Below are 19,602 nucleotides of genomic sequence, written 5' to 3'. Positions count from 1 at the left end.
CATGAAACACTGCAAATACACCATAAACACTGCAAATACACTATAAACACTGTAAATGCACCATAGATATACTAAAAAACGGCAAAAATATATTATAAATACACCAAAAATACACTAAAACATAAATATATTATAAAATTACACAAATACACCATAAATCAATTTTTTCTTTACAAAATCAATAGCAATAAACAAATCTATGAATAAAAGAGGACAAAATAAATAATTATATGAATAATAGAACAATTTTATAAACAAAAAATTATAGATCTACAATAATTTATTTACAAAATATTTAAATCATTATAAAAAACCTAAAAAATTACACAAATCTAAAAACGAGGTGAGAAATCCATAGCGCGAACGGAAGAGACCAACGGAAAAGACGAACGGAAAAACGACCGAAAACGACGAGAAATCCATCGGAAGTAGACGAACGGAAGTGCGACCTAAAAGACGAACGGAAAAGACGAACGTAAAAGTAATCGGATGAGATAAACTGAAAATCAAATGAAAAAGAAGAAGAAAAGAAGAGAGAATTTTGAGAGAGAAGAGAAAGAAGAGAGAGAAAAAAATGTGCCTATATAAAAGTTTAACTTAAAATGAAATAAGCCTTCTTTATATAGTGGGTATTTTTTATAAATAAATTAGCTTATTAGGTAACGTAGGATAAAAAGAAAAGATGGATTAAAATAGTGTAAATACTTTAAATAAAACAGGTGTTTGGAAAATAATCCCATAAAAAATATTTGCTATTTTTCGAAAAATATAATTTTTCTAATTTATTTATCCCCAATCAAGCGATGCATAAATTGTCTTTGATTAGAAAAATGACTTATAACAAAATTTACATAAGTTTAACTTTTTGTAAACTGTTTTTCAATTTACATTTATCTTACTATTTTAACTTTTTAAAAATATGTATTCAAATATTTTTATTTTATTTCATTCACAGTAAATATCTATTCTATTTTACATATAACAAAATTCATTTGGTTGAGATAAATATACTCAGAAATATAATTTCTTAGAAAGTAGTTTATACTTATTTTTTTTTAGTTTATGTTTTGCATATTCGTTTTTTAGGATGTTGAGGGTCCAATTTTCATTAAACAAGACAAATGATTATACTATAAAGCCTTAATGCCTTAAAAAACTCCGACCTTTCATTCCCTTTTCAATCCTACTCTGACGTTGAAAAATTGTAAATTTTATCCTTTCAATTGTACCCTAAAACATAAAATTGACCTTTATTTATTTGACAAAAATTCAATAATTTTTTTTAAAAATGATCAATTTAATATAAAAAGTTAATCAAATGTAAAAAGGGTCAATTTAGAGAATTTTTGCCAAATAAAAAAAAGTCAATTTTATGTTTTAGGGTACAATTAAAATGAAAAAAATGCAAAATAGAGTAAAATTGACAGATTTGCAACGTCAGGATAGGATTGAAAAGGGAATGAAAGGTCAGGGTTTTTTAAGATATCAAACCTACTATAAAAACTTAAATAAATTCTAATTCTCTAATAAAACAGATGTAAAATGTAATTATATATTTAAGCTTAAACTTTTTATTAGTTGGTGAGGATTTTGTTGTGTTTTAAGTTTAATAAATTAAAATAAAATATAAAATTTTAGAAAGTTGATAAGTAAATAAAATGAAATTATTAAATAGCTCTCATTTTAATTTCTTGAGTATTGAATTTTTGATTTTTTTTTTTCAAAAAGTGTATAATTTTAAACCAAATAAGGCCTATTTTTTTTATCGATATCATACAAACACTTTTATTTTACACATAATCAAATTATAAAATTATTAGTTTTTTTCCCCCAACATGTAGATAGAGAGTCATTAGAAAAAAAATTAATAAATGATAGTTTAAACAAAACCAAGTGATGCCTAAATTTATAGCTACTGCCTCTACCATTTAACTATTTCGGTTGACTTAATTGTCGAGTCTGGTTGTATAAATAAATTTTATTTAGCATCTACTAATAAAAGTCCATAAAGATATAAAAATACTACAAATTTATAAAATTAATTTATAATAATTTATAAATTTATAATTTAGCTATAACAACTTTTATTTTATATTAACACAAATTTTTAATAATAATAATAATTAACATTTTTATAAAAATTATCACTATTTAAAAAATTAGTAACATTAATTTTAAATTTAAAACAAAAATTGCACATACACACACAAATTACTTTCAAAATTTATTTAAATTTGTATGATTTATAGTTTTTTTATGAAAGATAAATTAATATAGAGATCATTAATTTTAATAATTAGATTTTTTGATAAAGTTAAGTAACATAATTAATTGATGAAGGATTACTAATAAATTGGAACAAACATCAAAAAAATAAAAATAATTATTTATAAATCGTTTAGCTTTGTTAATTTAATGTAATCTGAGATTATTTTATAATAATTATGTCCAAGCAAAAAGTGGAGATCAGACTAAATTGTTGTTATACGAGACACGTACGAAAGGAAAGCGCAAACCAAAAGAATTTACATCCGGTTATACTGTATAAAAACTCAACAGTCTCACTTGTGCTCAAGTCTTAACTAACAAAACTCCTAAGACTTTCTTCTTCTTTTTTCTTCCGTATTTAACGGCCTTCGTCTTCAAAATAATTCTGTAACCATTCTTTTTCTAGGAAATTTTATCTTCTTCAAAACACAATCAAAATGTCAATAAACGGAGCATTAGTAACGGCACCGGCACCGGCAGAAGGAGAAGAAGAACAAGACAATGAATCACTCACACTTCCGTTACTCACTTCTCAACGATCTCTCATCAATTCTACTTCTCAGGTCGCTATTGTCGGCGCCAATCTATGCCCTATCGAATCTCTCGATTACGAGTATGAATTCATTGTTTTATCTCTCTCAGTTATTGATTTCTTTTTAAATTTACTTTACTTTAATTGTTAATCTATTGAATTGCAGGATAGCTGAGAATGATTTCTTTAAGCAAGATTGGAGAACGCGTAGAAAGCTACAGATATTTCAGTATTTGTTTATGAAGTGGTCGCTGTGTTTCTTGATTGGGATAATTGTTAGTCTGATTGGTTTCTTTAATAATCTTGCTGTTGAAAATATTGCTGGTGTTAAGTTTGTTATCACTTCCAATATGATGCTTTCTAGTAGGTATTTATCCTCTTTTTTGTTTTTAAGTTTAAACAATTAATTAAACAATGAGCTTCTTTTAAATGTGATTGCTGAAATTTCTGTATGCAGGTATGGGATGGGTTTTCTTGTGTTCTCTCTGTCTAATTTTATACTTACGCTATTCGCATCCATTATCACGGCTTCTGTAGCTCCTGCTGCTGCTGGATCAGGTATTCCTGAAGTCAAAGCTTATTTGAATGGCGTTGATGCTCCTGGCATTTTTTCGTTTCGAACTTTGGTTGTTAAGGTTTGTTTTCTCTTCTTTATTTCTAATTACTTGAAAAGATGCTGAATCCGCGTATAGTAGTAACTTAAGTGTTTGTCGGAAAGTTAACTATTTTGTGGTGTATCGGCATTGAAGATTAGTAAACATTCCTGTGTTTATTAAAGTGTTTGAATAAAAAGTAAAGTGTTTTCTGTGTGTGTAGATTATTGGAAGCATTACTGCAGTGTCATCATCTCTTCATATTGGAAAGGCAGGGCCAATGGTGCATACTGGTTCATGCGTAGCATCGATTCTTGGTCAGGGTGGATCTAAGAAATATAACTTAACATGGAAATGGCTACGGTATTTCAAAAATGACAGAGATCGACGAGATCTTGTAACGTGTGGATCAGCTGCTGGAATGGCTGCAGCCTTTCGCTCCCCAGTTGGCGGTGTGTTGTTTGCTCTTGAAGAAATGGCATCCTGGTATTTTTTTCTTGCTCGATTTTCTAGTTTTTATTTCCTCTAGTGATTATTTGGTTCAAGTTGCAAAAATTGTAATAGTGTATTAATCACTGCATTTGCTTATTTGTTACGCTGATCCACCACCACTCATGCAGATTTTATCTGCTAGTCTTACTTTACATCTACATTTGAGTACTTCTTCACTTAAAAGTTGCTCTAACATTCTATCTGCATAGGCACTTTTGAGTAAACATGCTCGCTTCGGATCCCGTACCTTTAGATCCATCCCATGTTGTGATAACCGTCAGTCACATTTTTAGCCAGCGGACAGTGAAAAATTAACTGTATGCTAGTGTTTTGCTTAGATTGAGAAATAACTACTATTATTATTTGGAATTGCAGGTGGAGAAGTGCCCTTTTATGGCGAGCTTTCTTCACAACAGCTGTAGTTGCATTAGTCCTTCGGGCTTTGATTGATGTGTGTTTAATGGGAAAATGTGGGCTATTTGGTACTGGCGGGCTCATAATGTTTGATGTCTATTCAGCTAATATTACATATCATCTCATTGATGTTCCTCCTGTGCTTCTCCTTGGAGTTATAGGGGGCATATTAGGAAGTTTCTATAATTTTGTCTTAGAAAAGGTTCTTCGAGTTTACAATCTCATTAATGAGTAAGTTTCTCTCAGTTTTTGTTTTTGTGCAAATCTGTGTTTCAATGCTGTCGAACTTTTTTCTAATTTAAATTTCCTTGTTTTCTATTTGTAGGCAAGGCATTGCTTACAAAATTCTTCTGGCTTGTTCAATCTCTATATTCACATCCTGTATGTTATTTGGATTACCTTTTTTGGCATCTTGTCAACCTTGTCCTGCTGATGCTTCAGAGGCTTGTCCAACAATTGGTCGGTCTGGCAACTATAAGAGATTTCAATGCCCTCCTGGGCACTACAATGATCTAGCTAGCCTCATTTTTAATACAAATGATGACGCAATTAGAAATCTTTTCAGCAGGGATACCGACGCCGAGTTTCAGTATTCATCCGTTTTCATATTTTTTATAACTTGCTTCTCTCTTAGCATTCTTAGCTATGGCATTGTTGCTCCTGCTGGTCTATTTGTTCCGGTTATTGTGACAGGTGCATCTTTTGGACGTTTTATCGGAATGTTAATTGGTTCAAGAGATGGTCTTAATCACGGCCTTTATGCTGTCCTGGGAGCTGCTTCACTCCTCGGAGGATCTATGAGAATGACAGTTTCCTTATGTGTTATTATCCTAGAATTGACCAATAATTTGTTGCTGCTACCTTTGATAATGTTGGTTCTTCTTATTTCCAAGACTGTGGCTGACGCTTTCAATGGTAATATTTATGACCTCATTATGAAGGCGAAGGGCTTTCCTTATCTAGAAATTCACGCCGAACCTTACATGAGGCAGCTGACAGTAAGTGATGTAGTCACAGGTCCACTTCAGCTCTTTCATGGCATTGAAAGGGTCGGTAACATTGTACACGTTCTCACAGTAACTAGGCATCATGGATTTCCTGTAATCGATGAGCCTCCACTCTCTGAACACACAATTCTTTATGGACTAATCCTCCGTGATCATCTTATTGAGTTATTAAAGAAGAAAGTGTTCTCATCCACTCCAGTGCCAATGAGCGCTGATGCCTTTGAGCAATTCTCACCTGGTGACTTTGCAAAGAGGGGCTCAGGCTACAATCACAAGCTAGAAGATATAGAAATCACTGAAGAAGAGATGGACATGTTTGTGGATTTACATCCTTTCACTAATGCTTCGCCCTATACTGTTGTGGAAACAATGTCACTAGCTAAGGCTCGTGTACTTTTCCGAGAAGTTGGTTTGAGGCACTTGTTGGTGATACCCAAAATATCAAGTGTAAGAACTTCTAGCTTATCTATTTTCTTTCTACAAATCTCACCTGTTATAACTGGTAATTTAGGCTTTTGAAAGGTTAATGCTATGAACATTATATGCCAACATGTCTCGGTGATTTTCCCCATTTCTTTCCCCTTGATCTTATATGTTTCTTTTGGCGTGAGATAGTTTTGTCAGCTTGTGGTAAAAAGCTTTTTCTACATTTTAAGTTTCTTTCATCAAATTTCGCTATCTGTGATGCAAAATTTACTGGCACTTGTACTGCAATCTGCTGAGTGCACCTTGTAAAAATATGTTGAAATGCTTCAACATGCCATATTTTTCTTGTTCATAGTGCTTCTGTGATTTTATTGCTTTCAACTTGCATTTAACTGATCATTTAGACACACAGAAACGGAATTGTTTTTATGTTTTCCTGCATAATATAATCATTTCGTTTATCCTCTTGTTGTGTAATGATTTGATATAAAGTATTTTCAAAAATCTAGATCATGTAGGTATATCTAAAATTGCAGAAAGCATGAAATCAAAAATTTGTTTTGCGTGAAGCTTCTTATGCGTGTAAGCCATCAATAACTAAACCATTTACAAATCAGAAGATTCGACTGTGGGATTTTTTATGCAATGACTACTAATTGAATGTCCTTTCAATTGCGTTGGCCATGTCATTAATTGTTGTTCATTTTGTTTTCACAAAATTTTACATGAAAATATTCATGTCAATGCTTTTTAATTTCAGGTATCTCCTGTTGTGGGCATACTGACGAGGCACGACTTCATGCCGGAACATATATTGGGTTTGCATCCGCTGCTTGTTAGAAGCAAGTGGAAAAGATTAAGGCTCCGGTTGCCACAATTACTTAAATTTTTCTAGGAAATGGCGATACATCAACAGCAGATGGAAATGAAAATCTCAAAAAGTTTCTTCTCTGTCAAAGTAATGGAGCTTGATCTTCCAAATGAAGGTGGGTATTGCCTCATTCGTGGGCAGACAACACTGAATATTTAAAATTATTTTTCGAGCTTCATATCGATCAACCTGAATCAAACAAGATCGGAGAAGGATGATCATCGCTCTCAATGCAGCTGTTTGTAGTTTTTATGACGCACACAAGGTAATTAGTTATTGTTATAATCGGGTGGGACAGATATTGCTTAGCTGAAATTTCCATCTGCTCTGCATTATTTATTTCAATGACTTGATTTCTTTCAACAATGAAGTCAAATTTAATTTATTATGTGCACATATTGAGAAAAGCATTTCAAAACTTAGCATTTGGTTACATAAAGCTTATCCAGCATTTTATTCATTACTGTTGGTAAAATCATTCTATTAACCGTAGTCCCTATAGAGCACGGAAAGGAAAACACTGAAACAGGAAACGTGAAACGTAAAACGAGAACGACATTTTGTTCATAAGAATAGGTTATACATATGGAGTTTCAGAGTCTTAGAAGCTTTTTTCGGAGATGGAAATTAAAAGTTTTCGTGCAACATAGCATAGTCGTTTTTAGCCATTACGTGTAAATATTTTGCTGGTTTCGGTGAAACTTAGGTTCTGTTTCTGTCAACAACTTACCACATTATGTATTTTGTGCGAAGTCTTATCTTATTACGTTCGTTATCTGTAGCACCTTATGTCTGCCATCATCTTATCATCACCATCTGCATTCCTCTTTCTTCTTAAAAACTTGTTATTCTTTGACTTTGCTATCAGCCCATAACTATAGCATTAACATTGCTGTCCATGACATCATTGCTTCTGCCACAGGCCCACAGCCATATCGATCTATCTTATCCGTATCACAGCGGCAGATCTATTTTTTTTCCAGTTCGGGCTTAATTTTTACTTCTATGCAGTTCGAACTTAATTTTTCTCTAATCTTAAATTCATTACAAATTCTCTCTCTATTTTTATAAAAATAATTCAATTTTAGCACGGACTGGAACTATATATTTATAATATTTTTTTTTAAATACTAATAAGGATGACATCAATGTGATCAAATGGTTAAGATGTATAACATATTACAATGAAGTTTAACTTTGGTTCTTAAATTTAATGTCTTATTCTTTTTCATCTTAATTTGTTTTAGAATTTTTTTTTCTTATATTTTGATTAAATCAAAAACCGAACTGATCAAATTTGACCTTTTGATTTAGTTTGAGTTTAATTAATTTTTAATATTTTTACTATCAAATCAATTTTCATTAAAACATGCTACATCGTGCATTTGGCTGTCAGGCATCAGTTGAAGCAATGCAGTCAATAAAATTGCTTTATGATTTTTATTTTAAAGATAGAATATTTTAGATAGAAAAAATTTCAATTACATAATTGAACCAGGATTACATAGATTGAAAAAGTTAGCTTTTACCTCATGTGCGAGGACATAAGCTTCTTTGTTAGAAGAAAGCTTTTATATGCCAAATATTTGGATAGATATTCCAACTTGCAGCTAAAGATTGCATACTAAAATTAATTGAGCTTCTAGCGCATCTCTTCTCAAAGAGCTTGTAATTTTAAAATTTCAGGATTCCAAATAAAACGGAATGTAGCAGAAAATTTTCCTACAATTTCCCCAACATTATTTTTTTGTTATTCATGCTATTGATCCAAAACGGATAGATTTTGACTGGTTGATGCATCATAATTTATTTTTGCGATATTCTATAACTCCTCGCGTCTCTTACAAATAGATTAAACATTTGAATTTTCTACAACTTGAGGTCTCATAATATCGACGCACCAAAATCTGAAATATCACAAATTCTTTTGCATAATGCAACTCATTATTCGCTGTTAGGAATTCTCCAGACTTGCTTTGCTAGAAATGCTTGATTGAAGGCAATTAAACCTTTGAATCCCAAACCATCCTGGCATTTACTCTTGCACATTTTGGACCACAATATCCAATTAATTTCCGATCCTCTCCTTGTTAACCCAACAAAATTATGACAACAGTTGATAAATATTTTTACAAGGAGAGATTGGCAGCTCGAAACACATCATCATACTTATACAGACCGGACGCTACTTTTAGGAGAATTTCTTTACCTGAGATCGAAACTTCTTTTCCACCCTTGGAGTTTCTGTTGGATTTTAATCAGGATTATGCAATCAATAGTACAAGGGAGGAAAATTGGTTTAAACTTACAGTAATTAGCATTATCTACATTGCTTTATAATGAAAACGTGTCAATCTGTCTAAACAAATCTTCCTTAGCAAGTCTATATGAAAGAATGACAATAGAAGAACAACATATATCCACAACTCTAAGTATGTACTTAAAAGATAAAGATGAAACTCGAAAAGCAATTTTTGTCTCGTATATTAGAACGGAGTTTGATTACACAGGCTGAGAAGATAAGCATCGAGCAGAAAAGATTATGACGTCGATGTTGAAGTTCTTTTAGCAGTTAGACTCTTGACGTAGTCTGCCCTTATTGACCATAATAACTCTCCTACTGTTTTCATGTCTGGCCGATCTAATCGAACAGGCGCCGCACACTGGATTGCCAAAGCAAACATTTTCATGAGTACCTTCCCATGTACTCTTTCTTCCATTAACGGATCCACCATGTCCACTACACATCCTTCACTAAACTTCCTAAAAGCCTGCACAAAGTTAACATCATTACTATATGAAGGTTTTGGTTCTGGAATTGAACAGGTATAATAGATAGTGGATAAGATAGATTTATGAACAATACTATGAAAGAGGTAAAACCAAAATAATAAGCGGATCTTAGCCAGCATTCAGGTTTTAGGTTGTTCGAGTTGGCTAATTTTGCTGCATCAACGAGCTCTCTAAGATAACAATGTAATCTAAGAGAAAAGGGACATGCATAATTCTACAAGATTCATACAAATGCTCAATTCAATACAATCTATAATCAATTAGTTATATGCTTTCTATGTATGTAGCACGGAAACACTGAAATGAAAAAATACCATTTTTTCTATAAAGATAGATTATTATAAATATAGAGATTTTAAATTTTAGAAGCATTTTCACAACGGAAATGAAACGCCCAAACGCATATGCCTCTGAGAAGTTTCTGTTCGCAATTGAGGTTTTAGATTATTTGAGTTGCTAATTATGCTGCAAGAAAATCAAAATGAAAGGGGACATGCATACTTCTATAAGAACTATGCAAATGCTCAATTCGCTACAATTGATAAGCAATCCGTTCTATTCTTTCTGTCTACGCTAGCATGGAAAGGAAATCGACAAATTAAGAAACGTCGAAACAGAAAACGGTGAAACACCATTTTTTACAAGAATAAGTTAAAAATGTAGAGTTCGGGGTTTCACAAGCATTTTCAAAAACAAAAATAAAACGCTGAAATGTACGACTCAATAAGTTTTCGTTGGCATAGCTTTCTATTATAGGAGACCTATCATTGTGGTTCCTCATGGACAGCAACTATTCTCACATATCTGTAATAATCTACTGGAAATGTACGGAGGTACTGACTGGGCAAACTTGAAAGCATAATTACCAGAAGATAAATCTCATAAGCATGAAGTAAAAAGTAAGCTTACCCATTTGAGAGTCACACGCTCATCTGAAGGTCTCTTCAGCTCTACAGGACGGCGGCCAGTCAGAGTTTCTAGAAGCAAAACCCCAAATGAGTATACATCACTCTTGGTGGTAAGTTGATAGGTTTTCATATATTCAGGGTCAAGATAACCCACTGTCCCTTTTACTTTAGTTGAAATATGAGTTTTATCAGAGTCCATTGGACCAAGTCTTGCAAATCCGAAATCAGCAACCTTCGCCCTCATGCTCTCCGTCAAAAGAATATTTGATGATTTGATATCTCTATGGATAATTTGCTTCTCTGTTGTTAAGTCAAGAGCACACAAGTCAAACGTGACGTCTAGGAATTAAATGAGGCATATAATGACAGAAGCATTTAAAAAACAAGAAAATGAAGAAAAAATGTAAAGCATTTAAAAAACAATCAAGAAAAGGAAGAAAAAATGTAAACTCGGTGCAGTGGAAGTTCTAATCATGGATGCTAAAAAGTTTCAGCAAGTATCAATACTATACTAGATGGTATAACACCCAAAATCAAAGTCGAAAGCCATAGCAAATTAACTTTTATCATTATACATGCTGAGGTCTTACAGTTCTAGTATAACTTATTACTGCAATTATCTCGCTACAATCTGTAATCTATGTTGCAGAGAAACTTCTTGAGTCCTGTGTTTCGGCATTCTATTTTACTTTTTGGAAATGCCTCTAAAACTTCGAAACTTTATATTTTTATTCTTATAAATTGTTTTTTTCCTAATTTCCATTTTAACGTAACAATTTCAGTGCTTCCGTGCTACATAGTCTAATCAAATATGTACGAGAACTCCAGCTATATACTAACAGAAAATTCTTAAATATCCTTCTCAGAAATTGAGTTCAATATCCTAGTTTATAGAATTACGGAAGTTCACGAGCAAATAGCCAATTTTAATAGTTATTCAACCTGCATATGTATGAAGATAAGTAAGACCATGAGCAACATCAATGGCTATTTCAAGCCTTTGATTGAAGTCCAAAATTTTATCACGCTGACCTGCAGGGAATTAAAACAAAGCCATTAGTGTAAAGCTTATCGTCAAAATGAGATTTAGATGCTCTAGATAATATGAGCATACCATCCAAATGTTCTCTAAGAGTACCATTCGGCACATACTCTGTAATAATAAGACGCTCATCTCCTTTATCAACAAAACCAAGCAACTTCACCAAATTCCGATGATCAATTTTTGCGAGAAGTTCAACTTCACTGCTGAATTCAGTTTGCAAGCTCGCATAGAATTCCTATATAAAATTTCCTCATCAACCAACAGGAAAAATTATATTTATATATATAGCTAATTTGCAAAACAATCAATTAGAAATATAATGCGGATTCTCTTGAGCTACTATCACATCCACTAATAAAAAAATTCAAAGAAAATGGAAGCCATCAACAAGTTTAGCATTAGCATATCTGTCCTCTCAAGGTTCATTACACATTCTATCAGTCTTGTGCATCCATCTAATCTATCATTGGATGGCTAGATGGTATTTTTTTACTTTCAAGAATCAACATTTGAGCTTTAACATATAAATCATCTAAATAAAATGGTAATGCCAGTGTACAATCATCATGACATACTATTATTCTTCCTTACAATTGGTATGGATGCAAGAATTTCACATTGCAGGCTCATTTTTTTCAGTTATTGACAAACAACTAATTTAATTTTGGTTTGTCAGATAACTACAATTTTATGATCCTCTTCTTAGTATACAATAATGATTTCCATGTCAGAATTTCGTATTATAACCATTCCCCAATAAAGTGCTGAGCCTATGTACTTTAGTCTTTAGATATATGAAAAGGCATCTTGACATTAAATGACAGTGTTATAGTAAGCTTAGAAGAGGTTTCAATCAATCACAAAAATCGTCTACGAGCCTCAAAAATATATATCTACGTGATAGCTCAAGTGACCTGAACTAAACAGTAATTCCAACTTAAATGCGAGTTGCTGACATGCATCCTCAAGTGACCTGAACTAAACCGTAATTCCAACTTAAGTGCGAGTTGCTGACATGCATCTCTTCCCTATATTTTACCCGAATTAGTGTTTCTTTCTCCCGCAACAGAGTCCAGCGGCTCCTTTTTTTTCTCTAATTTGCTCCACTTCCTCTTATCTAACCCTTACTTTCATCCGTCTTGCAATTTCAATATGCTTGACCTGCCATAATACGCATTTGTAGACCACATCATTTAATTTCCTCTCAACCTATAACTACCAGTACTCCATTCACCTTCCTACCATGCACTAATTACCCATACAGCCATTCATATTCTAAAGGTCCAACTTAAAATCATTATCTATGCATTGCCAGCTTGTTTCTTTACCACCCTATGCTCTTAGGCATACATCACAGCCAGTCAAATTGCTGGGCATACAATTTTCCATCTACTAGTCTAGAAACTAAGGGTTTTGTAGGAACCCATTTTCACTTTATCCATTTCGTCCATCCTGATACACTATTATGGCTGACATCCTCCTCATTTCCATCATGAAATTGCATCATATATAGACTACAAATGTCAAATGTATGCACCTGAGAGTCTGAGACATCTTACATTACACATTAACCTGATTTCATTAACTTCCCTTCCCATCATTTAAAATTTATTGATTGCACTCTATGTTTGTTCTTTTTAACTTGAAAGCTCCTCTAGCTTCCTATTAATCTCATACAGGGTTTCCATCTATGCAACATAAAAATACATGCTCACTATACAGTCATACACATTTTTGTGCTTATGTAATTGACTGCACATTTCTATAAGTCTATGAAAAGTAGGATAACTGTGAGAAACTAGTTTATCGATGGTCATGAAAGGAATTATTACCTTCTTTGCTCGTTTTATGGCAACCACTTGCCCATCTTCTAGTTGGGCCCTGTAGACAGTTCCAAAGCCTCCCTCGCCTATCTGAAGTGATCTTGAAAAATTTTGTGTAGCTCTTGCAACCTGACTCAAATTCAGATGGATTGACCCTAGTCTACTGAGTTTTGGGGATATTGAATATTTTGGACTTGGCGGCACCCGAAGTGGACTAGGTGGAACCTTTTCGGAAGCAGAATTATTATCCAACGATTTAACTGAATCCACTGCAATAATGCAAACGAGTAAATTGTTAATTTCATAACAGACACATAGTGAAGAAAAAGGATCAGTGACCAAACAAATTCACAAAATTCAAATGACTGTCATCATAAAACTAGTTCTTGATCTAACTAATAATGTTGAACATATTGACAAATAGAGCCCAATCCAGTATTATAGATGATGTCATGATGAAATATACAATTAAATGGTACTGGACTCACTTGAAACTGGATCTTTTGCAAGAACAGTGTGAGAAGTTGCTTTCCTCTTCCCATAAAAACAAGGACATATAAGAAGGCAACTGATGGCAACAATTCCACTGGCTACTATACCAACTTGTTTGGTGGTTGAAAAACTCTTGCTATCATTCATCTTGTCTTTAGGAGGAGTATCCTGACCAATATCCTTTAGCAAAAGTTTTCGTCCTAGCTTGAGGGACCAGCCAGCTGTTACAATAGTACGAGTTAATTAGAATTGCATAAATTAGCAAGCTTCAAATCAATGGCGTGTTAAGCTCTTAAAGCAAAGAAACAAGAGTGAGACTTTCATATTAGTACATACCTACTGAAAGCTCCGACGCACAGTGGCTAATACCATGATAGCTCTCGAAGATGCAATTATTTGCATAGTGGTAGTAGAGGGCCTTACAAAATGAACTTTTGTCCACTTGACTCCTATTTATATAAAACACTTCATGACCATGAAAATTTGAATAGGCTATGTGATCAGTTCCGCAAACCTTTGAATGTAAGGCAAACCTAGAGGCAAGTACACTTGGTAATTGAACTAATAGCAACAAAGAAAATGCAGAAATAGCCATTCTCAATGAAATAATCTGCTCCATTCGCATCTTTCAGAATCTAAGCATAAGAAAAACATCCCTATATTCCACAGCAGCAGCTAAGCTTTACGAAATGAAACGAGCTACATAAGTTATGAAGGCACAGAACCGCAACCTCATAAACATTAGCACTCCAACCAATAGCGCAAACTACCTATTAGCCAAGAAAACCATGGCTTGGAATTCGGCCACCAACAATATAGAATTCACAAGGCTCAAAAAGTTGAATTCAGATAAACTTAATTTGGGAAAATCCCCATAAAAGTTAAGTGAATTTTTAAAAATCCACTTCACCAAATTGACAAAAGCAAACCCCAGAGAGGAAAATAGTTGAAACACAAAAGTCGAGGGATAGATTATTCAAGAAAATGAATTCCTCACAATCACCACATAATTCAATATACAGACTTGGAAACCAAGTTCACAAAATTAGCAAAAGATTAATACTTTGATACCAATTTTTACAATTTTGATCTAAGTTGAAGTTGTTAATACTCTATCCACCAAAAGCAGTACAGAATTCAAACCCCAATTGGTAGATGAGAAGTAGAATCAAAATTGTCCTGCACACACATCACAAAACATAAAAATGAATCAGACCCAATAATAAAAGCAGGCCAAAGCTCAAAACTTTAATCAGAAAGTTATTAAAAACTCTTAAGAGATTCTTGAAATTACAAAAATTCAATCACAGCCACCGAAAGAGAAGTAGATATGAAAAGTAAATGGTGAATGAAGAAAGCAAACCTGAAGAATAACTAAAGGAAATGATATGGAAATTTAGATGAAAGCAAAAGGAAATCAAAAGAAAATGAAGAAACAAGTGAAGACTGACCAGCCGAATGAATATTTTATTATTAGTAGTACTATATCAAATGTAAACTGCAAAGACATAGGACTACATTTTTTGTTGTGTTGACAATGTTGACCATTGCAAAAATTTATTTGTTGATTTATTTTAGGATTGCATGTCTTTTCTTTTATAATTTTCCTTAAAATATTTGAATCATTTATTACTAATTCATCTACACTTAGAGTATCTCCAATGGAGTGCTAATTTTTAATGTTAAATTTAACATAATAAAATATATTTAGCATAACATTTAAATTTTATCTCTAATGTAAAATATTAAAAAAAAATATAACTATTTATTTTTTAACATTAACGATAAAAAAGTAAAAAGCGAGGACATTCTATTTCGACAAAAGACCCACACCCAAGTTCCATAGCTTTGGGTCCAAAACCAATAAACCTGAAAAAGATGGATTGTTTTGTGAAAGAATTTTTGGGCCTATAAAAAGTGGAATTACGATAATAATTATTTATTGTTTATTTCATTTAATATTCTTTTAATAATATATTTTAATATTTTCTTAATACTTTTTTTTCATATTTGATATAACAATGAACTCTTTTAATAAATTTATTAAAAAAACCGACGGATTATATAAAAATAAATTTTTTATATATTTTTTTATTATTTTGGAGTGTGGTTTACTATTAAAAAATTAATCGGTCGAGGTTGTAAAAATAAATAGAGAAAACACAATATTTATAATAAAAGATTTTTTGTTAAAATAGTATTTTAAAATAATAAATGTAAAAAAAATGAATAGTGGTAAAACTGTAATTAATAATGAATTATTATTGGTTGTTAAAATTTAGCATATGCTATAATAGATGCTAAATTTGAGACATGATATAGCATATGCTAAATTTAGCATTAACTATAACATTGTATTAGAGTCTGTTTTTTAAATTTAATGTTAAATTATAATATTACCACCTCATTTTAGCATTGAATTGAAAATGCTCTTAACATAATCAGATATCTAAATTCAAATTTTAGTTGAAATGCGAGTAAAACTAGTTTTCTGATTGGTATTTTTACCTGTAAACATGGACTAAGATCTAAATTATAAAAGTTTTGGTTCCAATCTAAAAATCATTAAGTAGCAATTAGCCAATTTAGATTAAGAGATAGAGGAATAAGCGTCTAATTGTTCATTCTCCTTTCTCTCTGAAAATCCTATTTTCATCTTGATCTTGTAGAGGGTGGGCGAACGTGATTTTCGATCTTACTCGGAAAATCATCTTCTCTTCGCCCAAATTATTAATTATCTCTACGGTATTTTTTATATTTATGTCTTTTTAGATTTTTAATCTATAAACCTTCTTAGATCTATAATTTTATTGAGCCTTATTGTAGTTTTTGTTGAATTTTCTTGATAATCGGTGTTTTGAGGATAAAAATCTATATTTTTAGAATTTCTTTGAAAATGAAGATCGGAAAACATTACTCTTCACTTTTTTTTCAAGAGGTCCTTCTACTTTAATTTATCGTTTCTTTGTCCCTCTACTTCCATATTTCTGGTCAAAATCCCCCTTGATGGATGAAATGAAGAGAGTGTAGTACACTCTCCGTTATTGAGAGTGTATAATTGTGTCCGTAATAGAAAAGGGCAATTTTAACCCTTTTATAAAAAAATTGGATGGCAAACCGGTCATTTTTCCATCTTCTTCCTTATCTTCTTCGCTTAACCATATATACATGTCCATTCTGCTACCAAACAAACATTTCTCAACTTACAATTGACCCATTACCACCATAATAATCATAACAAACATATCGTTATCTCTTGATTATAGACCTGAGCAGGAAACCATAATCTCCATTTTCAATAGAAAAATAACCACACAAAAGGAGAGAAACAAAATCAACTGACTGAAAACTTAAAAAATTAAGAATATAATCAATGGCGGAAGCAAAATATCGGATCCGTCTATAATCACAAAACTCACATAAGAGGAGGCATAGAAATTAGCGAGGGAACAAAAATAATTTTATAATCAATGGCAGAAAGCAAAGGTAGTTGTATAATTTGTAAAACCATCGGAAATAGAAGAAATTAGCTTAGAGAAAGGGAGATAACAGATAGAAAAAATTCCACCCCAAAGATAAAGAGAGTCCGAGATTCATTTTGGTTTATCAATGTTCATCAACTGGTTTTCTTAGTAAATGCCGCCATTAAAGAGAATTGAAGAGCTCCAACACTTTGTTGAATGCTGCTTCTTATTCTCTGTTCATTAATAAACCAAAAAAAAAAAATAGAACGTGAAGCTTAAAAACAAAAATGAATGCTAAAATCACCACTACCCAACTTAAGAATCAATACGAACAAATAGATAATAGTTCAAAATCGAAAAATCAGTTGAACTCGCTTCAACAGAACCTGCAAATTTCAGACAAAATGGACTTACTCACTTACATCGATTTCTTGTGAATTATAGTGAGGAAGAAGATGAAAATGAATGGAATTTAAATAGCTAGAAAAGGAGAATGAAAAGCAAAACGAAAAACCCACCTTGCCATTTTCTTTAAATTACTGATTAAAAATCGTGATGGAAATATAAAATGAGAATGGTCTTGAATGGCAAGCCATGGAGGATAGCTGGAGATGAGAAATGTGGGAGAAGAAGATTATGGGAAAAAATGTCAATTCATCCCTGATATTTAGCCAAATTATTTTTTTCATTTTTTTATTGTGATATGTCATTATCTAACGGCAATTTGTTAGTTAATGGAGAGTGTGACACACTCTCCGCATTCCGTCCATCGAGGGACGTTCAAATCAAAAAAATTATAATAGAGGGACGAAAAAACGATAAATTAAAGTAGAGGGACCTTCTGAAAAAAAAGTGAAGAGTAGAGGGACTCCAGAATGGGTTTGGCCCAAATGTAAACTACAAAGACATAGGACTACATTTTTTGTTGTGTTGACAATGTTAACCATTGCAAAAATTTATTTGTTGATTTATTTTAGGATTGCATGTCTTTTCTTTTATAATTTTCCTTAAAATATTTGAATCATTTATTACTAATTCATCTACACTTAGAGTATCTCCAATGGAGTGCTAATTTTTAATGTTAAATTTAACATAATAAAATATATTTAGCATAACATTTAAATTTTATCTCTAATGTAAAATATTAAAAAAAATATAACTATTTACGATAATAATTATTTATTGTTTATTTTATTTAATATTCTTTTAATAATATATTTTAATATTTTCTTAATACTTTTTTTTCATATTTGATATAACAATGAACTCTTTTAGTAAATTTATTAAAAAAACCGACGGATTATATAAAAATAAATTTTTTATATATTTTTTTATTATTTTGGAGTGTGGTTTACTATTAAAAAATTAATCGGTCGAGGTTGTAAAAATAAATAGAGAAAACACAATATTTATAATAAAAGATTTTTTGTTAAAATAGTATTTTAAAATAATAAATGTAAAAAAAATGAATAGTGGTAAAACTGTAATTAATAATGAATTATTATTGGTTGTTAAAATTTAGCATATGCTATAATAGATGTTAAATTTGACACATGATATAGCATATGCTAAATTTAGCATTAACTATAACATTGTATTAGAGTCCGTTTTTTAAATTTAATGTTAAATTATAATAATACCACCTCATTTTAGCATTGAATTGAAAATGCTCTTAACATAATCAGATATCTAAATTCAAATTTTAGTTGAAATGCGAGTAAAACTAGTTTTCTGATTGGTATTTTTACCTGTAAACATTGACTAAGATCTAAATTATAAAAGTTTTGGTTTCAATCTAAAAATCATTAAGTAGCAATTAGCCAATTTAGATTAAGAGATAGAGGAATAAGCGTCTAATTGTTCATTCTCCTTTCTCTCTGAAAATCCTCTTTTCATCCTGATCTTGTAGAGGGTGGGCGAACGTGATTTTCGATCTTACTCGGAAAATCATCTTCTCTTCGCCCAAATTATTAATTATCTCTACGGTATTTTTTATATTTATGTCTTTTTAGATTTTTAATCTATAAACCTTCTTAGATCTATAATTTTATTGAGCCTTATTGTAGTTTTTGTTGAATTTTCTTGATAATCGGTGTTTTGAGGATAAAAATCTATATTTTTAGAATTTCTTTGAAAATGAAGATCGGAAAACATGAAACTTTAAGGGATTTAGCGGTTTAAAGATAACTTTTGTATCTATATTGAAAATGAGATTTGAAAAATTTAAAACTTTAAGAGTCAAGCGTTTTCAAGATTGTAGTCTCAATATTTGAACCATTTATGTATTTGGATAACCTTTTAATGGTTAAAAAAGTCATATCCGACGATTGTATCAAACAGCTCTCATCATTATTGTAGAATAGTTCTTTCAATTTGTTAACAAACTATTCATTTATGTAATTTTATATTATTATCAATGAAAATTTTAGTCTTTGAGAAAAAAAATAAGTAATATATATAAATATATTTTAGGC

General features: G+C 31.5%; 2 protein-coding genes across 3 annotated transcripts; one reads left to right on the top strand and one right to left on the bottom strand.

Annotated features, from left to right (window-relative positions):
• The first annotated feature begins 2,571 nt into the window (after nt 1–2,571).
• LOC126664363 (putative chloride channel-like protein CLC-g) lies at nt 2,572–7,025 on the top strand. Of its 2 annotated transcripts, XM_050356724.2 has the most exons (7): nt 2,572–2,881; nt 2,967–3,167; nt 3,258–3,435; nt 3,617–3,879; nt 4,261–4,530; nt 4,625–5,753; nt 6,493–7,025. In XM_050356724.2, exons 1-7 carry the CDS (start codon nt 2,706–2,708, stop codon nt 6,625–6,627), a joined length of 2,352 nt encoding a protein of 783 aa, XP_050212681.1. In that variant the 5' UTR covers nt 2,572–2,705; the 3' UTR covers nt 6,628–7,025. The 2 variants fall into 2 exon arrangements, with proteins under 2 accessions (XP_050212681.1, XP_050212682.1); XM_050356725.2 differs by lacking the exon at nt 2,572–2,881 and having other exon boundaries at nt 3,074–3,163.
• Nucleotides 7,026–8,897: 1,872 nt separating this feature from the next.
• Nucleotides 8,898–15,147, bottom strand: LOC126662265 (calmodulin-binding receptor-like cytoplasmic kinase 3). The gene is made up of 8 exons (XM_050356192.2): nt 15,028–15,147; nt 14,001–14,843; nt 13,661–13,885; nt 13,182–13,441; nt 11,419–11,584; nt 11,247–11,336; nt 10,306–10,604; nt 8,898–9,374 (listed from the first exon to the last, which is right to left on the bottom strand). Exons 2-8 carry the CDS (start codon nt 14,287–14,289, stop codon nt 9,144–9,146), a joined length of 1,560 nt encoding a protein of 519 aa, XP_050212149.1. The 5' UTR covers nt 14,290–14,843; nt 15,028–15,147; the 3' UTR covers nt 8,898–9,143.
• Between the last annotated feature and the right edge of the window lie 4,455 nt (nt 15,148–19,602).

The sequence above is a fragment of the Mercurialis annua genome, linkage group LG1-X (assembly GCF_937616625.2).
Source record: "Mercurialis annua linkage group LG1-X, ddMerAnnu1.2, whole genome shotgun sequence".
NCBI lineage: Eukaryota > Viridiplantae > Streptophyta > Magnoliopsida > Malpighiales > Euphorbiaceae > Mercurialis > Mercurialis annua.
The sequence above is the reverse complement of the archived record's forward strand: the minus strand, read 5'-3'. Positions and strand labels throughout refer to the sequence as shown.